This window comes from Ranitomeya imitator, chromosome 3 (assembly GCF_032444005.1).
Source record: "Ranitomeya imitator isolate aRanImi1 chromosome 3, aRanImi1.pri, whole genome shotgun sequence".
Classification (NCBI taxonomy): Eukaryota; Metazoa; Chordata; class Amphibia; order Anura; family Dendrobatidae; genus Ranitomeya; species Ranitomeya imitator.
Window position 1 is genome coordinate 455,640,689 of NC_091284.1, and position 23,776 is coordinate 455,664,464.

The 23,776-nt window shown below is 41.5% G+C and overlaps 1 protein-coding gene across 1 annotated transcript in view; it reads left to right on the plus strand.

Moving 5' to 3' along the window:
- The window catches only part of CALN1 (calneuron 1), an 858,037-nt gene that overhangs the window by 433,058 nt on the left and 401,203 nt on the right, over positions 1-23,776 (plus strand). Inside the window, exon 3 of the mRNA XM_069757422.1 lies at positions 16,162-16,305. Coding sequence (XP_069613523.1) covers positions 16,162-16,305 — 144 coding nt within the window. The remainder of the gene's footprint in view (positions 1-16,161; positions 16,306-23,776) is intronic.

Sequence of the window (23,776 nt, forward strand, 5' to 3'; positions counted from 1 at the left end):
GAAGCAGCAGTACCAGTTTCCTCCACAAACGGAAGCTCCCAGAGAGAATCAGCCGAAGTACCACTTGTGACCACAGGAGGGAGCTCTGCCACAGAATTCACAACAGCAGTGGGGGCACTTCTATATATATCAACTACGACTCAACCGGATATTACAACAGCAGTTGGAATATTGTGCAGATATGTGGAGAAACCGCGCCAAAAGGACTGGAATGTCGTTAAAAGAGTTCTCCAATATTTAAAAGGGACATAAGGTGTAAATTTAAAAATATCTGCAGCAGGAAATCTAAAACTCACCAGCTATGTTGACTCAGATTGGGCTGGTGATTCGCAAGATCGTAAATCCACAAGCGGATATGTATTTAAACTTGGAGAAAGTTCAATCTCCTGGTCTAGTAGAAAACAAGTGTCTGTTGCTTTGTCATCTACAGAAGCTGAGTATGTATCCGCAGCCTATGCAAGTCAGGAGATCATTTGGCTAAGACAACTGATGGACGATCTTGGTAAACCGTTAACTCAGCCAACGGTGATATCTGAGGACAACCAAGGATGCATTAAACTTGCATGCAGTGAAAAGATCAGTGCTAGAACTAAGCACATCGACGTCAGATGTCATCATCTGCGTGATTTAATAGATCGTGGCGTAATTCAGTTTGTTTATTGTGAAACTGATAAAATGTTAGCTGATATTTTGACCAAGCCATTGCCACGACCTAGGTTCCAAGAATTGAGAACCACTATGGGACTCACAGAATAAGTAGTTGTTGAGTGGGGGTGTTGGCCTAATGCATATTGATCTGTATGTATTGCAACAACTATTGTTTGTTTAATATGATGTGATTTATATATCTTATGCATATTGTTCACATGTCAACAAAGTTAAAAAAAAAAAGTGTCCTCATTTACAGACAGGATGTTCCTCCTCCCCTTCCCTGTGAGCACATTTCTTGTGTGGAGCTGAAGCAGAAGGACTCACAGCAGATCTCTCTCTCTCAGATACCAGATTGATCCTGTTCTCATGTTTTAAGCTGGATATTCTTAATTCTTAATAATAGAACATTCTCTGTTGCTCGTTGTGGACATCACGCTGATTAACCCGCTGCTAACACATACTGCAACGACCAGATCTCTGGGGCGCTGCAGATCCATCCCTCTCTGCACTGCTGTGCTCACTAGGTGTGCCACTGTGCCAGGTTGGATCAGTGGCCTCTTCATTGACCCCGTCATCTTCCAATTTCTCAATCTGATCCTTCCTCTGAGCTGTGATTTAAGGCTGACCTGAAGGCAAAACCAATGGTGTCGTTCAAAAGTAGAACTTGTCCCGCAAAAGATAAGCCCTCACATGGCCATATTGACGGAAACATTATGGCTCTGGAAAGAAGGGGAGCGATAAACGAAAAAAGCTCCATGGGTGAAGGGGTTTAGAAACATGGATATGGACATATCTATGGAAATAGATATATAGATATATCTGTATGTATCTATTTATCTAATTCTATCTGTCTGTCTGTGTCTGTCTGTCTATCTATCTATCTATCTATCTATCTATCCCACATTTATCTATCTATTATCTATCTATCGATCTATCTATCTATCTATCTATCTATCTATCTATCTATCTATCTATCTATCTATCCCATATCTATCTGTCTGTCTATCCCATATCTATCTATCTATCTATCTATCTATCTATCTATCTATCTATCTATCTATCTATCTATTCCATATCTTTCCATCTATCCCATATCTAGCCTATATCTATCTATCTATCTATCTATCTATCTATCTATCTATCTATCTATCTATCTATCTATCTATTCCATATCTTTCTATCTATCCCATATCTAGCCTATATCTATCTATCTATCTATCTATCTATCTATCTATCTATCTATCCCATATCTATTTATCTATCTATCTATCTATCTATCTATTTATCTATCTAATATCTATCTATCTATCCCATATCTATCTATCTATCTATCTATCTATCCATCTATCTATCCCATATCTATCTATCTATCTATCTATCTATCTATCTATCTATCCCATATCTATCTATCTATCTATCTATCTATCTAATATCTATCTATCTATCCCATATCTATCTATCTATCTATCTATCTATCTATCTATCTATCTATCTATCTATCTATCTATCTATTTATCTAATATCTATCTAATTATCTATCTATCTATCCCATACCTATCTATCTAATATCTATCTATCTATCTATCTATCTATCTATCTATCTATCTATCTATCTATCTCCCTATCTATCTATCTATCTGTAATGGAGTGTGGGTTGGACAAATGTAAAAGAGGAGTTGGACAGAAATGACATCACAAATCTTTTTGAAGAGAGAGGAGGGAGAGGAGGGAGGGGTTTTGGTGTGTTTTTGGAGTGGGTGTGCTAGGTTCGGGCTTAGTGGCAGTGCAAAGCATCATGGAACTTGTAGTATTAGAGCACAATAACTCAGGAGAAAGGAAGTTATCGATTAACCCCATGAGAGCTGAATCCAGCACTGAAGATGTGCTGCTACAGCATGATAACAGGTAATATTGCTAAAATAAACACAGTAGATGTTTTCAGTGGCACATAATAGCAAGATTTATGAAAAAAAACAAAAAACTTTATAGTAGTGGATAGGGTTGAGCGACTTTTAGTTTTTTAGGGTCGAGTCGGGTTCGCGAAACCCGACTATCTCAAAAGTCGAGTCGAGTGAAATCGGCCGATTATGGCGAAAAGTCGGGGATCGACCGAAACACGAAACCCAATGCAAAGTCAATGGGAAATCTTTTTTTTTCTCTCTCTCTCTCTCTCTCTCTCTCTGTCTCTCTCTCTCTCTTCCATCCCTGAACAGAAAAGCTGGTGTTACACATTGCAAATCGCTACAGCGCACAAGCGACAAGATGGCGATAGGCATCCACGCCCCTAAGACCTATGTCATCACTCTGCCCACGCTCCTTCATTGGCTGAAAAAATGGCGCCAAACGCGTCATACGAAACACGACTTTGGCGCGAAGATCGCCTACCGCATGGCCGATCCCACACTAGGATCGGGTCAGGTTTCATGAAACCCGACTTTGCCAAAAGTCGGCGACTTTTGAATTTGTACAATCCGTTTTGCTCAAGCCTAGTAGTGGACAACTTCTTTAACCCTGCTGTTCTGTTCGGGTCATAGTGACCCGAACAGACTTTTTGCGGCCGTGTAGATTTTTTTCTGTAAGTCTCTAAAACTTTAGACTCCTTGACTTTTCCTCATTTGGGGGGACCTACCTATGAGTATTTTTTTTTTTTTCGTTTACTTTTTGCTACACGCAAAAAGTTACACTTGTTGTGTTCGGGTCATAGTGACCCGACATCGTTTTTTACAGCTGTCAGGCCATATTTTCAGTGAAATAAGGGAGTTATAACCTCAGTTAGGTCTATTTATTGCATCTACTATTGTATATCAATTGATTTGTTTCCTAAATTATTTCAATGGGGTCGTAAACGCGCTCTACCGGGGGTATGCATTGAGATCTGCGCACCATAAAAATGGCTTTATATTGATTATTTTTGGTGCACAGTCTATTCTAAAATGTAGAGTGCATCCGGAGAGATCACTAGGTGTGCACTACACGTGTATATTATGCGCAGAACGGACTGCTCAGAACGTGCCGTCTAAGACTTTTTTTTTGTAAAGTTGAGCTGTAAAGTCTTGCAAATAATTTTTTTTTGCTAAGTAAGTCTGTCTTCCTGGCTTATCTGCTTGTTTTCAGAAGGGTTCTTATCTTCTCTGCTCTTATCAGTACACATATGCTAGCCCAGACATGTTACCTTTCAGTTTCTTTGGAGAGCAGCTGTGTGCTTCTACCCCCATGACCTCTTCCGGCATCAAAAGAAAAAGATGCAGCTATTGCCCTTCTACTTGTGACAACAAGACGAGTATAACATGTTCTGGCTGTAAAACATTTCTATGCAAAAATCATGTGTATTGTTTTTCATGCAAGAATCCGTAAATTTATATGATCGTGTAAATATATTCACATTGTAATGTTTATTATCTTTAATTTTTTTATCACAAAATGTTTGATTTGATTGTTTTTTTTTTTTTTTTTACAAAATATGTGTAGTTTTCTATTTTCGTTTTGCTCATTGGATGGATCTGTTTTTTCAGAATAAAAACAACAAAAAAAAGATTTCTAGTTCATTTTTCTTTTTTTTTTACTACCAAACATGTTCACAAACAGTCTAGTAAGCAAAAAGTATAAAAAAAATGGAGTTAGAGTGTCTAAAATCAAGGTTTAATAAGCCGGGTCATAGTGACCCGGAACACTACAAGTGTATAGTAAATGCGACCAAAACAGCAGGGTTAATCTAATGTGCCATTGCTAAGAATTTAAACTTTGAATCCACATACAAATTAGTTTAGAAGTATAATTGGGGCTTGATACAGACCAAGTTTTTTTCTTCACAATCTGTGCAGTCAGATCCCTTTAATTTAATAACAGAAACAACAGTAAGATGTGGTCTACAGGCATTTAAATTAAGCCAGAATGTGTTATGAAAACCAGAATGACAGTAATACAGCAAGTGACTACTGAGACCACTGAATTACTGGATAGGAGGGGGATTAGAGTATTAGAGAGGATTGAGTTTTGTAACATTTACTTTTTTTAATGGCCTAATAAATCTTTTCAGCACTGCATAATAAAAAAGGAAGAAACTTTATACTATATCTTGTTTCAGTTCACTCAAGGTTGTTAACTTATTGAATGCTTTAGGGTGTTTTCCAACATAGAGAATATGCTATTGGTTTTGCAGCATATTACAGCGTGTAGAGAAAAATGTTTGCACAGAAATTGACATGAGGTATGGATTTGAAACCCATTGTGTGTTTATTCCACTAATCTTCGTTGCAAATTTCACCGTTTGCAATTTATAGGCTATGTGCACACATTTATTATTTGCAGCAGATTTATTTTTTTTCCTTTTGGCAGGAAAATTAGTATGTAAAATATGTGCATTTTTTGCCACATTTTTACTTGTATTTTTGATGCATTTTTATGTGCCTTTTTTCCCCATTCATGTGGGTTAAAAATGCTACAGATTGGTAAGAACATGTTGCAGATTTGATAAAATGCTTTGAAGGTTCTAATTTGCTAGGAAGAAATAAGCAGAATGTGCATAAGATTTCAGAAATCTCATTCACTTTGCTGGTATTATAAAACACTGTGCTTTTTTTTCCTGTGACAAAAACGAGTGAAAAAAGCAGAAACAGACCACTATATGAACATGCCCATAGAGAGAAAAGTGTTGCCAATCTACAACAAGACCTGCAAAGTAAACATACATTTTTTTAATAGTAGATTCACCATAATGCAGAGCAAATGATGCTACATGTGTACATAACCTTAAAGGGGTACTCCCATTTTCAAGATTCTATACTAATATGTAGTAGAAGTAATAATAATAATATTAGCAAATACCTCAAATTAGAAATCTAGTATGGTTCTCCTGATTCACTATGCTTCTTGCCCTATGTAGGGTATTTCAGTAGCTTTGAGATCCCTGATTACAACCACTGATATAGTGACAGTTAGGGCTCATGCCCCCGATTAAATCGGACGAATGCAATCAGATAAAAAATCGGATTGAATTTGGACCAATGTCATTCTATGATAGTTTCTTTATCTGCCCTTTTTTTCCAGCTCGGATCGGATGACGATCGGACTGGAAAAATTGGTAGTATTCTTAGATTGTCATCAGAAATCGGATCACATGCCGCAATAGGAGTCAATGGGTGCGAGAAAAAAATCGCAAAGCACTCGCACTATACATATATATATACATACATATATACACTGCTCAAAAAAAATAAAGGGAACACTAAAATCCCGCATCCTAGAAATCACTGAATGAAATATTCCAGTTGTAAATCTTTATTCATTTCATAGTGGAATGTGTTGAGAACAATCATACCTAAAAATGACCAACGTAAATCACAACTAATATCCCAAGGAGGTCTGGAGTTGGAATGATGCTCAAATTAAAAGTGGAAAATAAAGTTACAGACTGATCCAACTTCAGTGGAATTGCCTCAAGACAAGGAAATAATGTTCAGTAGTGTGTGTGGCCTCTGCGTGCCTGTATGACCTCCATACAATGTCTGGGCATGCTGCTGATGAGGTGGCGGATGGTCTCCTGAGGGATCTCTTCCAAGATCTGGACTAAAGCATCCGCCAACTCCCGGACAGTCTGTTATGCAATGTGACGTTGGTGGATGGTGCGAGACATGATGTTTCAGATGTGTTCAATGGGATTCAGGTCTGGGGAACGGGTGGGCCAGTCCATAGCTTCAATGCCTTCATCTTGCAGGAACTGCTGAAACACTCCAGCCACATGAGGTCTGGCATTGTCCTGCATTAGGAGGAACCCAGGGCCAACCGCACCAGCATATTCTCTCACAAGGGGTCTGAGGATCTCATCTCGGTACCTAATGGCAGTCAGGCTACTTCTGGCGAGCACATGGAGGGCTGTGCGGCCCTCCAAAGAAATGCCATCTCATACCATTATTGACCCACTGCCAAATCGGTCATGCTGAAGATTGTTGCAGGCAGCAGATCGCTCTCCACGGCGTCTCCATACTCTGTTACATCTGTCACATGTGCTCATTGTGAACCTGCTTTCATCTGTGAAGAGCACAAGGCACAAGTGGCGAATATACCAATCCTGGTGCTCTGTGGTAAATGCCAAGCATCCTGCACGGTGTTGGGCTATGAGCACAACCTCCATTTGTGGACGTCAGGCACTCAGACCATCCTCATGGAGTCGGTTTCTTACTGTTTGTGCAGACACATAAATATTGTGGCCTGCTGGAGGCCATTTTGCTGGACTCTGGCAGTGCTCCTCCTGTTCCTCCTTGCACAAATGCTGATGTAGTGTGTTGTGAATTCTGTGGTCAAGCTCCCTCCTGTGGTCATGAGTGGTACTTCGGCTGGTTCTGTCTATGAGCTTCCTCTGGTGGATGTGAGTGGGGCTGCGGCTTCTGAGTTTCCTTCCTCAGGTGACGAGGTTAAGTCGTTAGGTGCTGCTCTATTTAACTCCACCTAGTTCTTTGTTCCTTGCCTCCAGTCAATGTTCCAGTATTGGTCTTGCTCTCTCCTGGATCATTCTTGTGGCCTGTCTTCACTGCATAAGCTAAGTTCTGCTGGTGTTACTTTTGTTTGCTATTTTTTCTGTCCAGCTTGCTATATTGGCTTTTCTTGCTTGCTGGAAGCTCTGGGACGCAGAGGGAGCACCTCCATACCGTTAGTCGGTGCGGAGGGTCTTTTTGCGCCCTCTGCGTGGTTGTTTGTAGGTTTTTGTGCTGACCACAAAGCTATCTTTTCTATCCTCGGTCTATTCAGTAAGTCGGGCCTCACTTTGCTAAAATCTATTTCATCTCTGTGTTTGTATTTTCATCTTTACTCACAGTCATTATATGTGGGGGGCTGTCTTTTCCTTTGGGGAATTTCTCTGAGGCAAGGTAGGCTTATTTTTCTATCTTCAGGGCTAGCTAGTTTCTCAGGCTGTGCCCGAGGCGCCTAGGTCTGGTCAGGAGCGCTCCACGGCTACCTCTAGTGTGGTGTGATAGGATTAGGGATTGCGGTCAGCAGAGTTCCCATGTCTCAGAGCTGTTATTAGTAGCTATCAGGTCACTTTGTGTGCTCTTAACCACCAGGTCCATTGTGGTTCTGAATCACCAGTTCATAACAGTAGTGGTCCTGCTGCTGGGTTGTTGCCCTCTTATGGCCCCCTCCACATCTTCTGGTGTACTGGCCTGTTTTCTGGTTTTGCCTCCAGCCTCTGGACACTACTCTGACAGACACAACAAACCTTCTTGCCACAGCTCGCATTGATGTGCCATCCTGGATGAGCTGTACTACCTGAGTCACTTGTGTGGGTTGTAGAGTCTGTCTCATGCTACCACGAGTGTGAAAGCACAACCAACATTCAAAAGTGACCAAAACATTAGCCAGAAAGCATTGGTACTGAGATGTGGTCTGTGGTCCCCACCTGCAGAACCACTTCTTTATTGAGTGTGTCTTGATAATTGGCAATAATTTCCATCTGTTGTCTATTCCATTTGCACAACAGCATGTGAAATTGATTGTCAAACAGTGTTTGAGGAGGCCACAGCATGTGGAGGCCACACACACTACTGATCATCACTTCCTTGTCTTGAGGCATTTCCACTGAAGTTGGATCAGCCTGTAACTTCATTTTCCACTTTGATTTTGAGCATCATTCCAACTCCAGACCTCCTTGGGATATTAGTTGTAATTTATGATGATAATTTTTAAGTTTTATTGTTCTCAACACATTCACCATGTAAAGAATTAAGATTTACAACTGGAACATTTCATTCAGTGATATCTAGGATGTGGGATTTTAGTGTTCCCTTTATTTTTTTGAGGAGTGTATATATACAGGGTTGGTCATTTATATGTATACACCTAAATAAAATGGCAATGGTTGAAATCAACTTCCTGTTTGTAGCACATTAGCATATAGGAGGGGTAAATCTTTTCGAGATGGGTGGTGACCATGGCGGCCATTTTGAAATCAGCCATTTTGGATCCAACTTTCAAGGGGAAGAGGGTCATGTGACACATCAAACCTATTGAGAATTTCACAAGAAAAACTGGTGTGCTTGGTTTTAACATAACTTTTTTCTTTCTTGAGTTATTTACAAGTTTATGACCACTTATAAAATGTGTTCAAAGTGCTGCCCATTGTGTTGGATTGTCAATGCTACACTCTTCTTCCACTCTTGACACAAATATAGCAACACCGCAGAAGAAATGCTAGCATAGGCTTCCAGTATCCGTTGTTTCAGACGCTGCACATCTCATATCTTTACAGCATAGACAATTGCCTTCAGATGACCCCAAAGATAAAAGTCTGAGGGGGTCAATTTAGGAGACCTTGGTGGCCATTCAACTGGCCCACAGTGACCAATCCACTTTCCAGGAAGCACAAAAATTGGAACACAAATATTGATGTGGTATATGGAGTACAAAGATCTTCATCAATGGAAACCTCAATGCCACTAGGTATCTGAATTTGCTACATGATGATGTGTTGCCCTCTTTACGCACTGAAGATGGCACGTTCCCAGAGTTTTTCCGGCAAGATGGTGCACCACCACATTATGGGTGTCAGGTCCGAGCATTCCTACATGAACAGTTTCCTGGAAAGTGGATTGGTCGTCGTGGGCCAGGTGAATGCCACCAAGGTATCCCAATTTTACCCCCTTAGACTTTTATCTTTGTTGTCATCTGAAGGCAATTGTCTATGCTGTGACGATAAATCTATCATATATGTATAAATATATAAAAATATATGTGTGTGTGTGTGTTTTGAAGAATATTTCATTTGAAAATGATGTGTAAATGACATAGAGAATTGCTGTTTGTAAAAGCTCATGTTAAAATTGCATTGCAATCAGATAGCAATTGCAGTGCATTAGGATGTAAATCAGATGCTAGGTGGGAAAAATTGGATTGTATTCGCATAAAAAACGCATTACACTCGCATGACACTTGTATTACACTCGTCCGACTCGCCTGCATCAAAATCGGACCGAGTTTAAAATCGCTAGTGTGTCTCCAGAATTAGTTAACTGTTGTGGTCGTAACCATGGATACCCAAGTTGCTGCAATGACCTACTTTGGGCAAGCGACATAGAAAATTCGAAGAACTATACTACATTTCTAATTGAATGCATTTGCTAATATTATTATATCTACTACATATTAGCATAGGATTTTGGACATGGGAATATCCCTTTAAGGTTTACGTTCTGAGCTGAAAGCCCCATGCAGTGAGTCTTTTTTGCCATGATTTTATAATAGTATTGGAAGAAGAACATGAGAATGTGTGAATACCCCTTATAGGCCAAGCTTGTCATACATCTGCCGGTAGTTATAATGAATATTCAGATGACTTAGCAATGAATGTGAAGGGATTTGCATAGTCTTCTGGGCCAGTGCTTAATAAAAATATTTCCTTTCACTGAGAACAAATGAATGTTTTCAAAAAGACTGTGTGGGGTTTGCCATGGCAGAGGAGCCAGAAGACAGCCGGATCAGAGTTCTGGTACTCCTGCACTGAATAGAAGCACTTCTCCCTCATATTAAAAAGTGCAGGTTTCTTTCAGCAGAGCAGGGGTTAAACTTTTTAGCTTGGAGCCTCTGTAGCTTCCTGCTTGGAGGATCTCAGATGTGCAGTATCAGCCACTCCATCTCCTATATATCCTTGCCTGTGGCAATCTGGATAGTCAGTGTTAAGTTTTGTACTGCCTGGTGAAGGAGTGTAGGATTCGTTGTTCGGTAGAGATGGTTTGGGGAGTGAGTTGCTCTGAGACTGTTGTTAGCTGTTTCGGCTGTGTGCAATCACCCGTTCTCTGCTATTTAGTTTCTCTAACTTTTCTACTTGGTGTTCCCCTCTGTTGTCTGTGAGTGCATTTTTGTATGATTGCTACATTCATTTATCCCTGTACGTTTTTCCTTGTTTATCTGGTTTGCATATATACATACACTATTCCTCACGACTTCCCTGGCAGTGGGAGGAGACAGCTAAGGGGTGTTTTAGGAGTACAGCAAGGTACGTGGCCCCAGTATCTTCACCATCAGGAGTAACCTGGGGAGCATGGATAGCGAGGGCATCCCTAGCATTAGGGACAGAGGAGAATATTTCATTCAATTTTTTGAACAAGTGACTGGTTTAACCCCTTCCCGACCTGTGACACAGCGTATGCGTCATGAAAGTCGGTGCCAATCCGACCTGTGACGCATATGCTGCGTCACAGAAAGATCGCATCCCTGCAGATCGGGTGAAAGGGTTAACTCCCATTTCACCCGATCTGCAGGGACAGGGGGAGTGGTAGTTTAGCCCAGGGGGGGTGGCTCCACCCCCCCGTGGCTACGATCGCTCTGATTGGCTGTTGAAAGTGAAACTGCCAATCAGAGCGATTTGTAATATTTCACCTAAAAAACTGGTGAAATATTACAATCCAGCCATGGCCGATGCTGCAATATCATCGGCCATGGCTGGAAACACTTATGTGCACCCACCCCACCCCACCGATCGCCCCCCCAGCCCTCCGATCTGCGGTCCGCTCCCCTCCGTCCTGTGCTCCGCTCCCCCGTCCTCCTGTCCGCTCCCCCGTGCTCCAATCACACCCCCCGTGCTCCAATCAAACCCCCCGTGTTCCGATCCCCCACCCCGTGCTCCAATCCACCCCCCGTGTTCCGATCCACCCCCCCATGCTCCGATCCACCCCCCATGCTCCAACGCCCCCCCGTGCCTTGATCTCCCCCCCCATACTTACCCGGCCTCCCGGGATCCGTCCGTCTTCTTTCCTGGGTGCCGCCATCTTCCAAAATGGCGGGCGCATGTGCAGTGCGCCTGCCGGCAGATTCGATCCAAAGTGAGTTTTGATCACTGAGATATAACCTATCTCAGTGATCAAAATAAAAAAAAATAGTAAATGCCCCCCCCCTTTGTCACCCCCATAGGTAGGGACAATAAAAAAAAAATAATAATTTTTTTTTCCACTAAGGTTGGGGTAAGAACTAGGGTTAGGGTTAGGGTTAGGGGTAGGGGTAGGGTTAGGGGTAGGGCTAGGGGTAGGGTTAGGGTTAGGGGTAGGGTTAGGGGTAGGGTTAGGGTTAGGGGTAGGGTTAGGGGTAGGGGTAGGGTTAGGGGTAGGGTTAGGGGTAGGGTTAGGAGTAGGGGTAGGGTTAGGGGTAGGGTTAGGGGTAGGGTTAGGGGTAGGGTTAGGGCTAGGGGTAGGGTTAGGGGTAGGGTTAGGGTTAGGGTTTCGGCATGTGCACACGTATTCTGGTCCTCTGCGGATTTTTCCGCTGCGGATTTGATAAATCCGCAGTGCTAAACCGCTGTGGATTTATCGCGGATTTACCGCGGTTTTTCTGCGCATTTCACTGCTGTTTTACAACTGCGATTTTCTATTGGAGCAGTTGTAAAACCGCTGCGGAATCCGCAGAAAGTAGTGACATGCTGCGGAATGTAAACCTCTGCGTTTCCGTGCAGTTTTTCCGCAGCATGTGTACAGCGATTTTTGTTTCCCATAGGTTTACATTGAACTGTAAACTCATGGGAAACTGCTGCGGATCCGCAGCGTTTTCCGCAGCATGTGCACATACCTTTAGAATTAGGCTATGTGCACACGGTGCGGATTTGGCTGCGGATCCGCAGCAGATTGGCCGCTGCGGATTCGCAGCAGTGTTCCATCAGGTTTACAGTTCCATGTAAACATATGGAAAACCAAATCCGCTGTGCCCATGGTGCGGAAAATACCACGCGGAAATGCTGCGTTGTATTTTCCGCAGCATGTCAATTCTTTGTGCGGATTCCGCAGCGTTTTACACCTGTTCCTCAATAGGAATCCACAGGTGAAATCCGCACAAAAAACACTGGCAATCCGCGGTAAATCCACAGGTAAAACGCAGTGCCCTTTACCCGCGGATTTTTCAAAAATGATGCTGAAACATCTCACACGAATCCGCAACGTGGGCACATAGCCTTAGGGTTAGGGTTGGAATTAGGGTTGTGGTTAGGGTTGTGATTAGGGTTATGGCTACAGTTGGGATTAGGGTTAGGGGTGTGTTGGGGTTAGTGTTGGAGTTAGAATTGAGGGGTTTCCACTGTTTAGGCACATCAGGGGTCTCCAAACGCAACATGGCGCCACCATTGATTCCAGCCAATCTTGTATTCATAAAGTCAAATGGTGCTCCCTCACTTCCGAGCCCCGACGTGTGCCCAAACAGTGGTTTACCCCCACATATGGGGTACCAGCATACTCAGGACAAACTGCGCAACAATTACTGGGGTCCAATTTCTCCTGTTACCCTTGTGAAAATAAAAAAAATGCTTGCTAAAACATCATTTTTGAGGAAAGAAAAATTATTTTTTATTTTCACGGCTCTGCGTTGTAAATGTCTGTGAAGCACTTGGGGGTTCAAAGTGCTCACCACATATCTAGATAAGTTCCTTGGGGGGTCTAGTTTCTAAAATGGGGTCACTTGTGGGGGGTTTCTACTGTTTAGGCACACCAGGGGCTCTGCAAACGCAACGTGACACCCGCAGACCATTCCATCAAAGTCTGCATTTCAAAAGTCACTACTTCCCTTCTGAGCCCCGACGTGTGCCCAAACAGTGGTTTACCCCCACACATGGGGTATCAGCTTACTCAGGAGAAACTGGACAACAACTTTTGTGGTCCAATTTCTCCTGTAATCCTTGGGAAAATAAAAAATTCTGGGCTAAATAATTATTTTTGAGAAAAGAAAACGTATTTATTATTTTCACTGCTCTGTGTTATGAACTTCTGTGAAGCACTTGGGGGTTCAAAGTGCTCACCTCACATCTAGATAATTTCCTTTCGGGGTCTAGTTTCCAAAATGGGGTCACTTGTGGGGGGTTTCTACTGTTTAGCCACATCAGGAGCTCTGCAAACGCAACGTGACGCCCGCAGAGCATTCCATCAAAGTCTGCATTTCAAAACGTCACTACTTCACTTCTGAGCCCCAGCATGTGCCTAAACAGTGGTTTACCCCCACATATAGGGTATCAGCAAACTCAGGAGAAACTGGACAACAACTTTTGGGGTCAAATTTCTCCTGTTACCCTTGGAAAAATAAAAAATTGCGGGCTAAAAAATCATTTTTGAGAAAAGAAATTTTTTTTTAAATTTTCATGGCTCTGCGTTATAAACTTCTGTGAAGCACTTGAGGGTTCAAAGTGCTCACCACACATCTAGATTAGTTCCTTTGGGGGTCTAGTTTCCAAAATGGGGTCATTTGTGGGGGATCTCCAATGTTTAGGCACACAGGGGCTCTCCAAACGCGACATGGTGTCCGCTAATGATTGGAGCTAATTTTCCATTTAAAAAGCCAAATGGCGTGCCTTCCCTTCTGAGCCCTGCCGTGCGCCCAAACAGTGGTTTTCCCCCACATATGGGGTATCTGCGTACTCAGGACAAACTGGACAACAACAATTGTGGTCCAATTTCTCCTATTACCATTGGCAAAATAGGAAATTCCAGGCTAAAAAATCATTTTTGAGAAAAGAAAAATTATTTTTTATTTTCATGGCTCTGCATTATAAACTTCTGTGAAGCACCTGGGGGTTTAAAGTGCTCAGTATGCATCTAGATAAGTTCCTTGGGGGGTCTAGTTTCCAAAATGGGGTCACCTGTGGGGGAGCTCCAATGCATAGGCACACAGGGGCTCTCCAAACGCGACATGGTGTCCGCTAACAATTGGAGCTAATTTTCCATTCAAAAAGTCAAAAGGCGCGCCTTCCCTTCCGAGCCCTGCCGTGTGCCCAAACAGTGGTTTACCCCCACATATGAGGTATCGGCGTACTCGAGAGAAATTGCTCAACAAATTTTAGGATCCATTTTATCCTATTGCCCATGTGAAAATGAAAAAATTGAGGCGAAAAGAATTTTTTTGTGAAAAAAAAGTACTTTTTCATTTTTACGGATCAATTTGTGAAGCACCTGAGGGTTTAAAGTGCTCACTAGGCATCTAGATAAGTTCCTTGGGGGGTCCAGTTTCCAAAATGGGGTCACTTGTGGGGGAGCTCCAATGTTTAGGCACACAGGGTCTCTCCAAACGCGACATGGTGTCCGCTAACGATGGAGATAATTTTTCATTCAAAAAGTCAAATGGCGCTCCTTCCCTTCCGAGCCTTACCATGTGCCCAAACAGTGGTTTACCTCCACATGTGAGGTATCAGTGTACTCAGGAGAAATTGCCCAACAAATTTTAGGATCCATTTTATCCTGTTGTCCATGTGAAAATGAAAAAATTGAGGCTAAAAGAATTTTTTTGTGAAAAAAAAGTACTTTTTCATTTTTACGGATCAATTTGTGAAGCACCTGGGGGTTCAAAGTGCTCACTATGCATCTAGATAAGTTCCTTGGGGCGTCTAGTTTCCAAAATGTGGTCACTTGTGGGGGAGCTCCAATTTTTAGGCACACGGGGGCTCTCCAAACGTGACATGGTGTCCGCTAAAGAGTGCAGCCAATTTTTCATTCAAAAAGTCAAATGGCGCTCCTTCCCTTCCAAGCCCTGCCGTGCGCCCAAACAGTGGTTTATCCCCACATATGAGTTATCAGCGTACTCAGGACAAATTGGACAACAACTTTCGTGGTTCAGTTTCTCCTTTTACCATTGGGAAAATAAAAAAATTGTTGCTGAAAAATCATTTTTGTGACAAAAAAAGTTAAATGTTCATTTTCTCCTTCCATGTTGATCCTGCTGCTGTGAAGCACCTGAAGGGTTAATAAACTTCTTGAATGTGGTTTTGTGCACCTTGAGGGGTGCAGTTTTTAGAATGGTGTCACTTTTGGGTATTTTCAGCCATATAGACCCCTCAAACTGACTTCAAATGTGAGGTGGTCCCTAAAAAAAATGGTTTTGTAAATTTCGTTGTAAAAATGAGAAATCGCTGGTCAAATTTTAACCCTTATAACTTCCTAGCAAAAAAAAATGTTGTTTCCAAAATTGTGCTGATGTAAAGTAGACGTGTGGGAAATGTTATTTATTAACTATTTTGTGTCACATAACTCTCTGGTTTAACAGAATAAAAATTCAAAATGTGAAAATTGCGAAATTTTCAAAATTTTCGCCAAATTTCCGTTTTTATCACAAATAAACATAGAATTTATTGACCTAAATTTACCACTAACATGAAGCCCAATATGTCACGAAAAAAACAATCTCAGAACCGCTAGGATCCATTGAAGCGTTCCTGAGTTATTACCTCATAAAGGGACACTGGTCAGAATTGCAAAAAACGGCAAGGTCTTTAAGGTCAAAATAGGCTGGGTCATGAAGGGGTTAAAGAGGTATTAAACGTTTTATTATTATTATTATTATTATTTTGAACTTCGCAAATTACTTTAATTAGGGGATTTTATTTCATTCCTGTAAAAGAAAAATTCTTGTAAATGGCTTCCAAACCCCTGCTTTTCCTCATTCTACTCTTTTGGGGTACTGATGCTGGCAGTGACAGGGTCCATATCATCATATCGCAGCTATTGATACGCAAAATATGAATGAATATATTTTCAACAGCTTCAATCTCTTTTACCACAGAAATCCGTGAAGCCTTTCGAATTCTGGATCGAGATGGAAATGGTTTCATTTCAAAACAAGAACTTGGTATGGCAATGCGATCGTTGGGGTACATGCCCAGTGAAGTCGAGTTGGCTATTATTATGCAACGCCTCGATATGGATGGTAAGCATCAGTATTCAATAAACATTTTAACATCCAAGCTTAAAAAATTGGTAAATTACATTGTAAAGTTGGATGCTTGAATCATATACTTTTCTTTTATTACAGCAAATAATTACTATGTCCTCAAAGCCATTTGTACCATTTCCATTTTTACATTGTTGTTTTTACTTTACAGTATGTACAGTTTCAAACTCCTGACTAGAGTTGAGCGAACCTTTTTAAGGTTCAGCTCGGTTCAACAAACATCCCAATGTTCGCCAAACGGTTCGGTGAACATTTCTAAAACCCCACTGATTTCAATGGGAAGCAAAACCAAATGTATAGAAAACATCTTCGGGGGGGGGGGGGGGGTTTAGAACTTGCCAAAACTGCTCAAACTACTGGTAAATACCAGAAAAACTGGCATCAGTTGACCCAGAATACAAATAGTATAATTGTGCAGCATGGATGCATGGACACGGCCTGGGACAAGGCTTGGACCAGCTTTTTTAGCTTAAACATTGATCAGTAACAGGTGGATGAGTGACATGTGTAGGCCTGGTGCTCTGAGAGCGCTGCTAAATTCAGGCAACTCACATGAAAGAGACACGACTTGGGGTCCAACATTTCCAAAAATTAGGAGCAGACATCAGAAAAAGTGGCATCAATTGACGCACAGTAAAAATTTGATAATGGCACAGCATCAGTCTGCCCTGGACCATTCATGAGGTATCAGGGTCTGGGCCAGCATTTACAGCTTTGAATTTAAGTTTAAATTAAGATGAGGTAGGTGAGGGACCGGTGTAAGCCTGGTTTACTGGGAGTCCTGATACCTCTTGCAACAGCTCAAATTCTTTTTCTGCTCAGCCTCACTCAAGTGGCACAAATATCAGCTTTGTAGACCAATAATGTTGGAAAAATTTAAGGATGGTAATACATACACGTAGTTGACTGAAAGTAAATGCAGGCCTACTGATCTGCTACAGGTCACACACATGAAGGAGACTTCTTCCTCTTCTTCTTCCTCTTCTTCTTTCTCTTCCTCTTTTTTCTCTTCCTCCTCTTTCTCTTTCTCTTCCTCTTCTTCCTCTTTGCCAAGTCGTCAATGCAAAGTCATTAGCAGCAGCAGTGTAAGTGGCAGAGCAATTTCTGTGAGTCATTTCACACATTTTTTAGACCAGCCCGTGCACCAGCAGAACAGAGTGCAAGTCTAATATGTAGTGAACAACTTGAGAGGATGGCGCAGGAGTATCTGAAGCTCAATATCAATGCCATCAGGGGAGGTTTGGACCATTTGGCATTTTGGTCTTCAAAAATGGAAAAGTAGCCAGAGCTCGCCTTGGAGGTTTTGTCATGCCCCGCAGCCAGCATTCTCTGTTAATGTGCTGTTGATGGTGTCCTGACAGATCAGCGCATCCGTATATCCCCTGAAAGTGTAGATTATCTAGCTTTCATTAAGATGAACATGTCATGGATCTCCAATGACTTTTGCATTCCAGTCGCAGACTGAGTAGACTAGGAGATGTTGTAGTTTTTAGTGTTTCTCATTGATCTCACGTTATTGCAATCTGTGACACATTTGTTGTGGCTTCTGTGCCTGCTGTTGCTACTGCTTCTGGTGTTACAAACAGTTTTGTTGAAATGTGGAGACTCCAGGTTGAGTCTCTATCTGGTGGGTTGACTGTAGTCAAAGGGATGTCAGAGCCCTATTTTGCTATTTCTACTCTGGGGAAATTGATGCCACTTTATTGGTGTCTGCCCCTATTTTTTTTAAATGTTTGGACTCCAAGTTGGGTCTCCTTCATGTGTGTTGCTTGTAGCAGTAGGGCTCCCAGACTGGAAGGTCTGCACTTAGTTTCAGTCAACTACGTGTGTTACTATCCTTCAATTTTTTAAACAATAGTAGTCTACGAAGCTGATATTTCTGTCACCTGAGTGTCGCTGAGCAGGAAAGCAGTTTGAGCTGCTGCATCAAGAATCAGGGCTGTTATCTTCATTTTTAACATGTATCAGGGCTCTGAGCACAGCATGCCTACACCGGTTCCTAACCCACCTCTTCAATTGAACTTAAATTCAAAGCTGAAAATGCTGAACCAGATCCTGACTCATAAATGGCCCATACCTGACTCTTGCTGTGCCATTATAACATTTCTAGTGTGGGTCAATTGATGACACTTTTCTTGCTGCCTGCCCCTTATTTTTGGAAATGTTTGGACTCCAAGGTTGGTATCCTTTATGTGGGTAGCCTGAATTTCGCAGGGCTTTCAGATCACCAGACCTACACTTGTTACCCATACACCTGTTACTTATCAATGTTTAAGCTAGATATGATGGTCCAGTGCATCCATTCTGCGCAATTATATTATTTGTACTCTGGGAAACTTGAGCAGTTGGAGACTTGTGGTGCGAGGGGAAACAAGGATAATTGGGGTGCCACCTCTGAGGACTGCACCGTATGTGATGTTAAGGAGGAGGAGAGGCCACTTGATGCAGTGCTTGCCATCCACTAGAGCACATGCTCTTTCTGGCTCTCATCTACAAGGCCAAAGAAAGGGAATCAAGTGGCCCATCCAGTAACAGAAGTTGTCAGTTGTCTTTGGGTAGGACAAGTTGGTGTTTGTTTACTAGAGCTTTTAGTAACATTACCACCTACCCCACCTTAACCTCAAACACCAAGCCTATTCCCCCTTCCATCATGACCTTGCTTTCCCGCTCATGTTGGATGTGCCCTTCCCTTCTTTTAACCAGCTATTTCACAACCCTAGGCCAACACCTGTCAGTCACAAGTCAGTAAATTAACAATCTGTATTTATTTGCTGAAATGTGGACTCCAGGATGGACAGCACAATTAGCACAAAAGATTTAGATGCTGAAATGTATACTGCTGGCTGTACCACACAATTTTCACAAAATATTTAGGTTTAAAAATGTGGACTCCTGGCTGGACCACACTATTAGCAGAAAGGATTTAGATTCTGAAATGGGGCCTTGTGTCTGGACCACAATATTAGTAGATAGAATTTAAATTCAGAAATGTGGTCTGGTGTCTGGACCATACTATTAGTAGATAAAATTTAGATTCAGAAATGTGGCCTGGTGTCTGGGCCATACTATTAGTAAAAAGCATTTAGATTCAGAAATGTGGCCTGGTGTCTGGACCATACTATTAGTAGAAAGCATTTAGATTCAGAAATGTGGCCTGGTGTCTGGGCCACACTATTAACAGAAATGAATTAGATTCAGAAATGTGGCCTGGTGTCTGGGCCACACTATTAACAGAAAGGAATTAGATTCTGAAATGTGGGCTCTGACTGCACCACACCTTGGGCTCAAGGCTCAATGCATGTGTTGTGACTGTCACACAGCCATGTCACAGGCAGCTGTGGAGCTGAAGAGCTGATTAGCCGGAGCGCTCCATGTTTCCGGGTTCCCACTGTAGCTTATTTGGTAAGCGTTATAGCTTGACGAATAAGCAGGGACCTGAACATATTCGCTCATCTCTAGTTACAATCACTCAACATAAATGCCAGGAGCATTTACTGGTATTCTAGTTAAACCTACTCACTAAAGATGTTGTAAAAAATGAAGTTTTAGCAAACTATAAAAAAGCAAAAAAGAGTAGATGTAAAGTTGTAACACATGAATCAAATGTGAAAACAATGCTAATGCGTTTTTGTATCTGTAAAACATTTTTGGATTGCTTTTATATCTTTCTATGCAATGTGATTTTTGGCTGCCATTCTAAAGACTGATGACTGTGGTCTATAATTTATCTCACAAATGCCAGAGCTTTGACAATCACTTGCAATTGAAGCCTACAACTGCATTTTAACTAGTGATCTATTACTGAAAATGCCAGTGCATAATGAATTCCCTAACCATGTTATCTCTTTGTATGCTAAATGAAGAAATGAATGACTCATAAAAAATGTTCAATGCAGAAGCAAAAAAACTCTTTGTTTGATGTTTGTACTGCATAATGCATGCTTAGCTGGCAAAAATACATAGTTATTGTATGTGAAAAAGACATGGGTCCATTAACCTAAGTTCAACCTGCTTCAAAATGAAATGTGTTGATTGAAGCAAGGGCAAGGCACATTTGGGGCTGAGCCACTGTAATATGTCACTCAAGTTGTTTTATGACTTCAGTCAGAGAGAGAACTGGATTTCTTGTACTGTCCCAGGTTGACGTATGTCTAACCGGATGCAATAGGCCATTTAAAAATGTAATTTATCATCACAAATCTTTGCAGTATTTGACACATGAAAAGCTACTTTTAAGTGGTTGTTCCAGTTTAAAGAAGAGAATAGAACAGTGCATCACCATATATGAGATAATGTGTTTAACTATAAAGGCTCTACTGTAGCGATAACTACTCCTAGGCTTGGCATTGTTTTAGGGGTAATTTTGTGTGATCGGGGCACTGGTTAGGCAAGGGAAATTCTGGTGTGATTTTATTATCACTCTGACATTAACATATTGGTCTACACTGCACAACATTGGGTGAAATGTGTAAGACCACAACATTGCATAAATATTTGGTGGCCCTATTATGTTATAAACACTATAGTTTGGGACAATTTGGAAGTGCCATTGGCATCCGTAGGTCTGGGTACTTAATTAACACAGTATGGTCTAGAAATTATAACTAGGGCAATATCTGGCAGTCATGTGCCCTAGGCACTGTAAGTGGTCACGTTCCTTGCAGATAATCAAAGGGGTTAGTCAGGACTATTTTAATTTTTTGACATGGGGTTAATAACTGACAGGCAGGTAGTTGTTCTCCAGCTCAGAATGATCACTGGCTGCTCTTGCCAGAGATACTACTGCTTTATGTCAACAGAGCAGCTTCCTCTTCTGAGCTGCTCTGTCAGCATGGTATGACTGCAGTTAGACAGCAAGAGTTGACTGTTAAGCAACATGAAATTGGCAGTCACGCTTCATCAACAGAGCAGAAAGAGAAGCAGCTGCTCTGCATATGTGACATCTGTGAAAGTCACAGAATTGCTGGCAGGAGTGGTCTATTACCAAACTGAGCCAGTAGAACAACAGGCAGGTAGTTAGCAGTTATCTGCCTTTAAGCTCTTTGGCCCATAAAAAATAGTCCCAGATAATCTCTAAAAGTGTCCATACCTCTTAGATACTTGTTAATGTCCTCATACACATTATATTAACTTTCGCTGAACACACCTAAATCGATGTGTTGGGCGAACAATCTAATGGCTATTGGATCTCCTGATAGATGATTAACAGGATATAGATCCTGCATGTCCAATTTCGAACTTCAGATCCTTTTCAGTACCATCAGCAATATACAGTATGAATAAAGTTCAAGAACCACCATGAATTCATGAATATTGCTAGCTATAAAATAATATAACAGTCTATTAAATGATTGCTAATTGGATTGATATTTCTGATCAGCAATTGTTTAAAGGCGGGGATAGGCAAATCTAAATGTGCAATTAAATACAGGTATGTTGTAGGTTAAATATTCTCTGACTTAACTGAAAAAAAATGAACTGGAATCCAAGTTGGTATGCATGCAAAATAGGAGAATGTTCACATTGACCATTAAGCAGACAAAACCCAAGGCAGAAACAAAATAAACACATACTCTGCTGTTAGTAAATAAGTAAAGGAATTGATGCATGCGAATAACATTGTGTACCTAGTAAACACCGTTTTTCATCAAACACCATTTTTCTATTCTGTTTGGAGTGTTTCTAGTCCCTTTCATCTTCATGTGATAGAATAAATATTGATTTTTTTTCTTATTATTATTATTTTTCTTTTAACATTTTTACAATTATTTAAAAACAGTTTTTTTTTAACTTTATTCTGACTTTGACACTTTGTCCCACTATGGGACAATCATTTGTTTCAGGCTGATCACTTCTATAGCATGCAGATGAAGCAGCATCTGCATGTTATAGAAGCTGTCAGCGCTGCACTCAGTGCACTGACACTGAGAGACTTCCTGATCATGCACTGCACATGACCAGGATGTTTCTTAGCTCTGATAACCCGGATGTCGTCATGACGAGATTGGGTTACCATGGCAGTGATCGAGACCCTGCGTGACACCCTGGCGTCTCCGATGCAAAGGCAGAGGGGCTGTCAGTGGCGATCGGCTTTGATCCCCCCCCTACGATCGCAGCCGATCACCGAGACGTACTATTCTGTCCATGGCCAAAATTTCCCGGGTCACATGAGCGGAATAGTACATCTGATGTCTGAGAGGGGTTAAGAGTGGCACTAATGATGTGTATATATGCTGGAACAGACAATCCAATTGTCATGATCCAGCCTGGGTTTTGAGTCTTGTTAACTTTTCTCAGCCTCAGTCTGGTCTCAGGTTTGCTATTTATCTCTCCTGCATCCTGCAGGTGGTGTTAGTTATAGCTTCTGCCTACGGCATGAGTAGCTGATTCTGGTTATATCCTGATTTGTCCTGCTGTGATTCCTGACTGTTCCCGTGTCTCTACGTCTGGAGGAAAGGATTAGGCATAACAACAGATGCAGATTATTTACTGTAAGAGCAGTGAGACTATGGAACTCTCTGCCGTATGATGTTGTAATGAGTGATTCATTACTTAAATTTAAGAGGGGACTGGATGCCTTTCTTGAAAAGCATAATTTTACAGGTTATATATATTAGATTCCTTGAGAGGGCGTTGATCCAGGGAACTAGTCTGATTGCCGTATGTGGAGTCGGGAAGGAATTTTTTTCCCCAATGTGGAGATTACTCTTTGCCACATGAAGTTTTGTTTGCCTTCCTCTGGATCAACATGTTAGGGCATGTTAGGTTAGGCTATGGGTTAAACTAGATGGACTTAAAGTCTTCCTTCTACCTTAATAACTCTGTTACTATGTTCATTCCCCTGCCCCATTCCGACTCAGTGTTTTCCCTTCGTGTTTTGAGTCCCTGGTAATTGACTTGGCTTTGACTCTGTCCTGACTTCTGTTTCCATCTGGTATTGACCCTCTGGTGCGCCTCTGACTCTGATTTGATTTTCTCCTTGGTACTATGTTACTCTCCTGGTTTTTACGCGGCTTGTTTGACTACCCTGTTGCCACCTGTTGGTGGCCTCACTGCAGCGCTGCAGGTCTGCTCTGGCAAGTGTTGCAGTCTTCCCTCCACTCTACTGCAATCTAGTGGAGCATGCATCTACCTGAATAGCTGTGGCATGACAACAATTTGGATTAATACTGAATTTAAAATCTAAGTAAAATAATGATGTGTAGGAGTAATATGGGTGGAGGAAAAGAAAATTTAAAAAATGTGTTAAATAGTCTGTAATTAAAGATGTATTTGAAATTTGAAAGGATGTGGCTAGGATGTATAAAATAAGACCTACACCATATTAATGCATTGTTTATCAACCTTTTTTACTTTTGGGGCACCACTTAAAAAAAAAAAAAATGAAAAATACACCTGCACCAAATTTAGGGATTCAAATTACTCCCCAAAAATACAGTGCTCACTT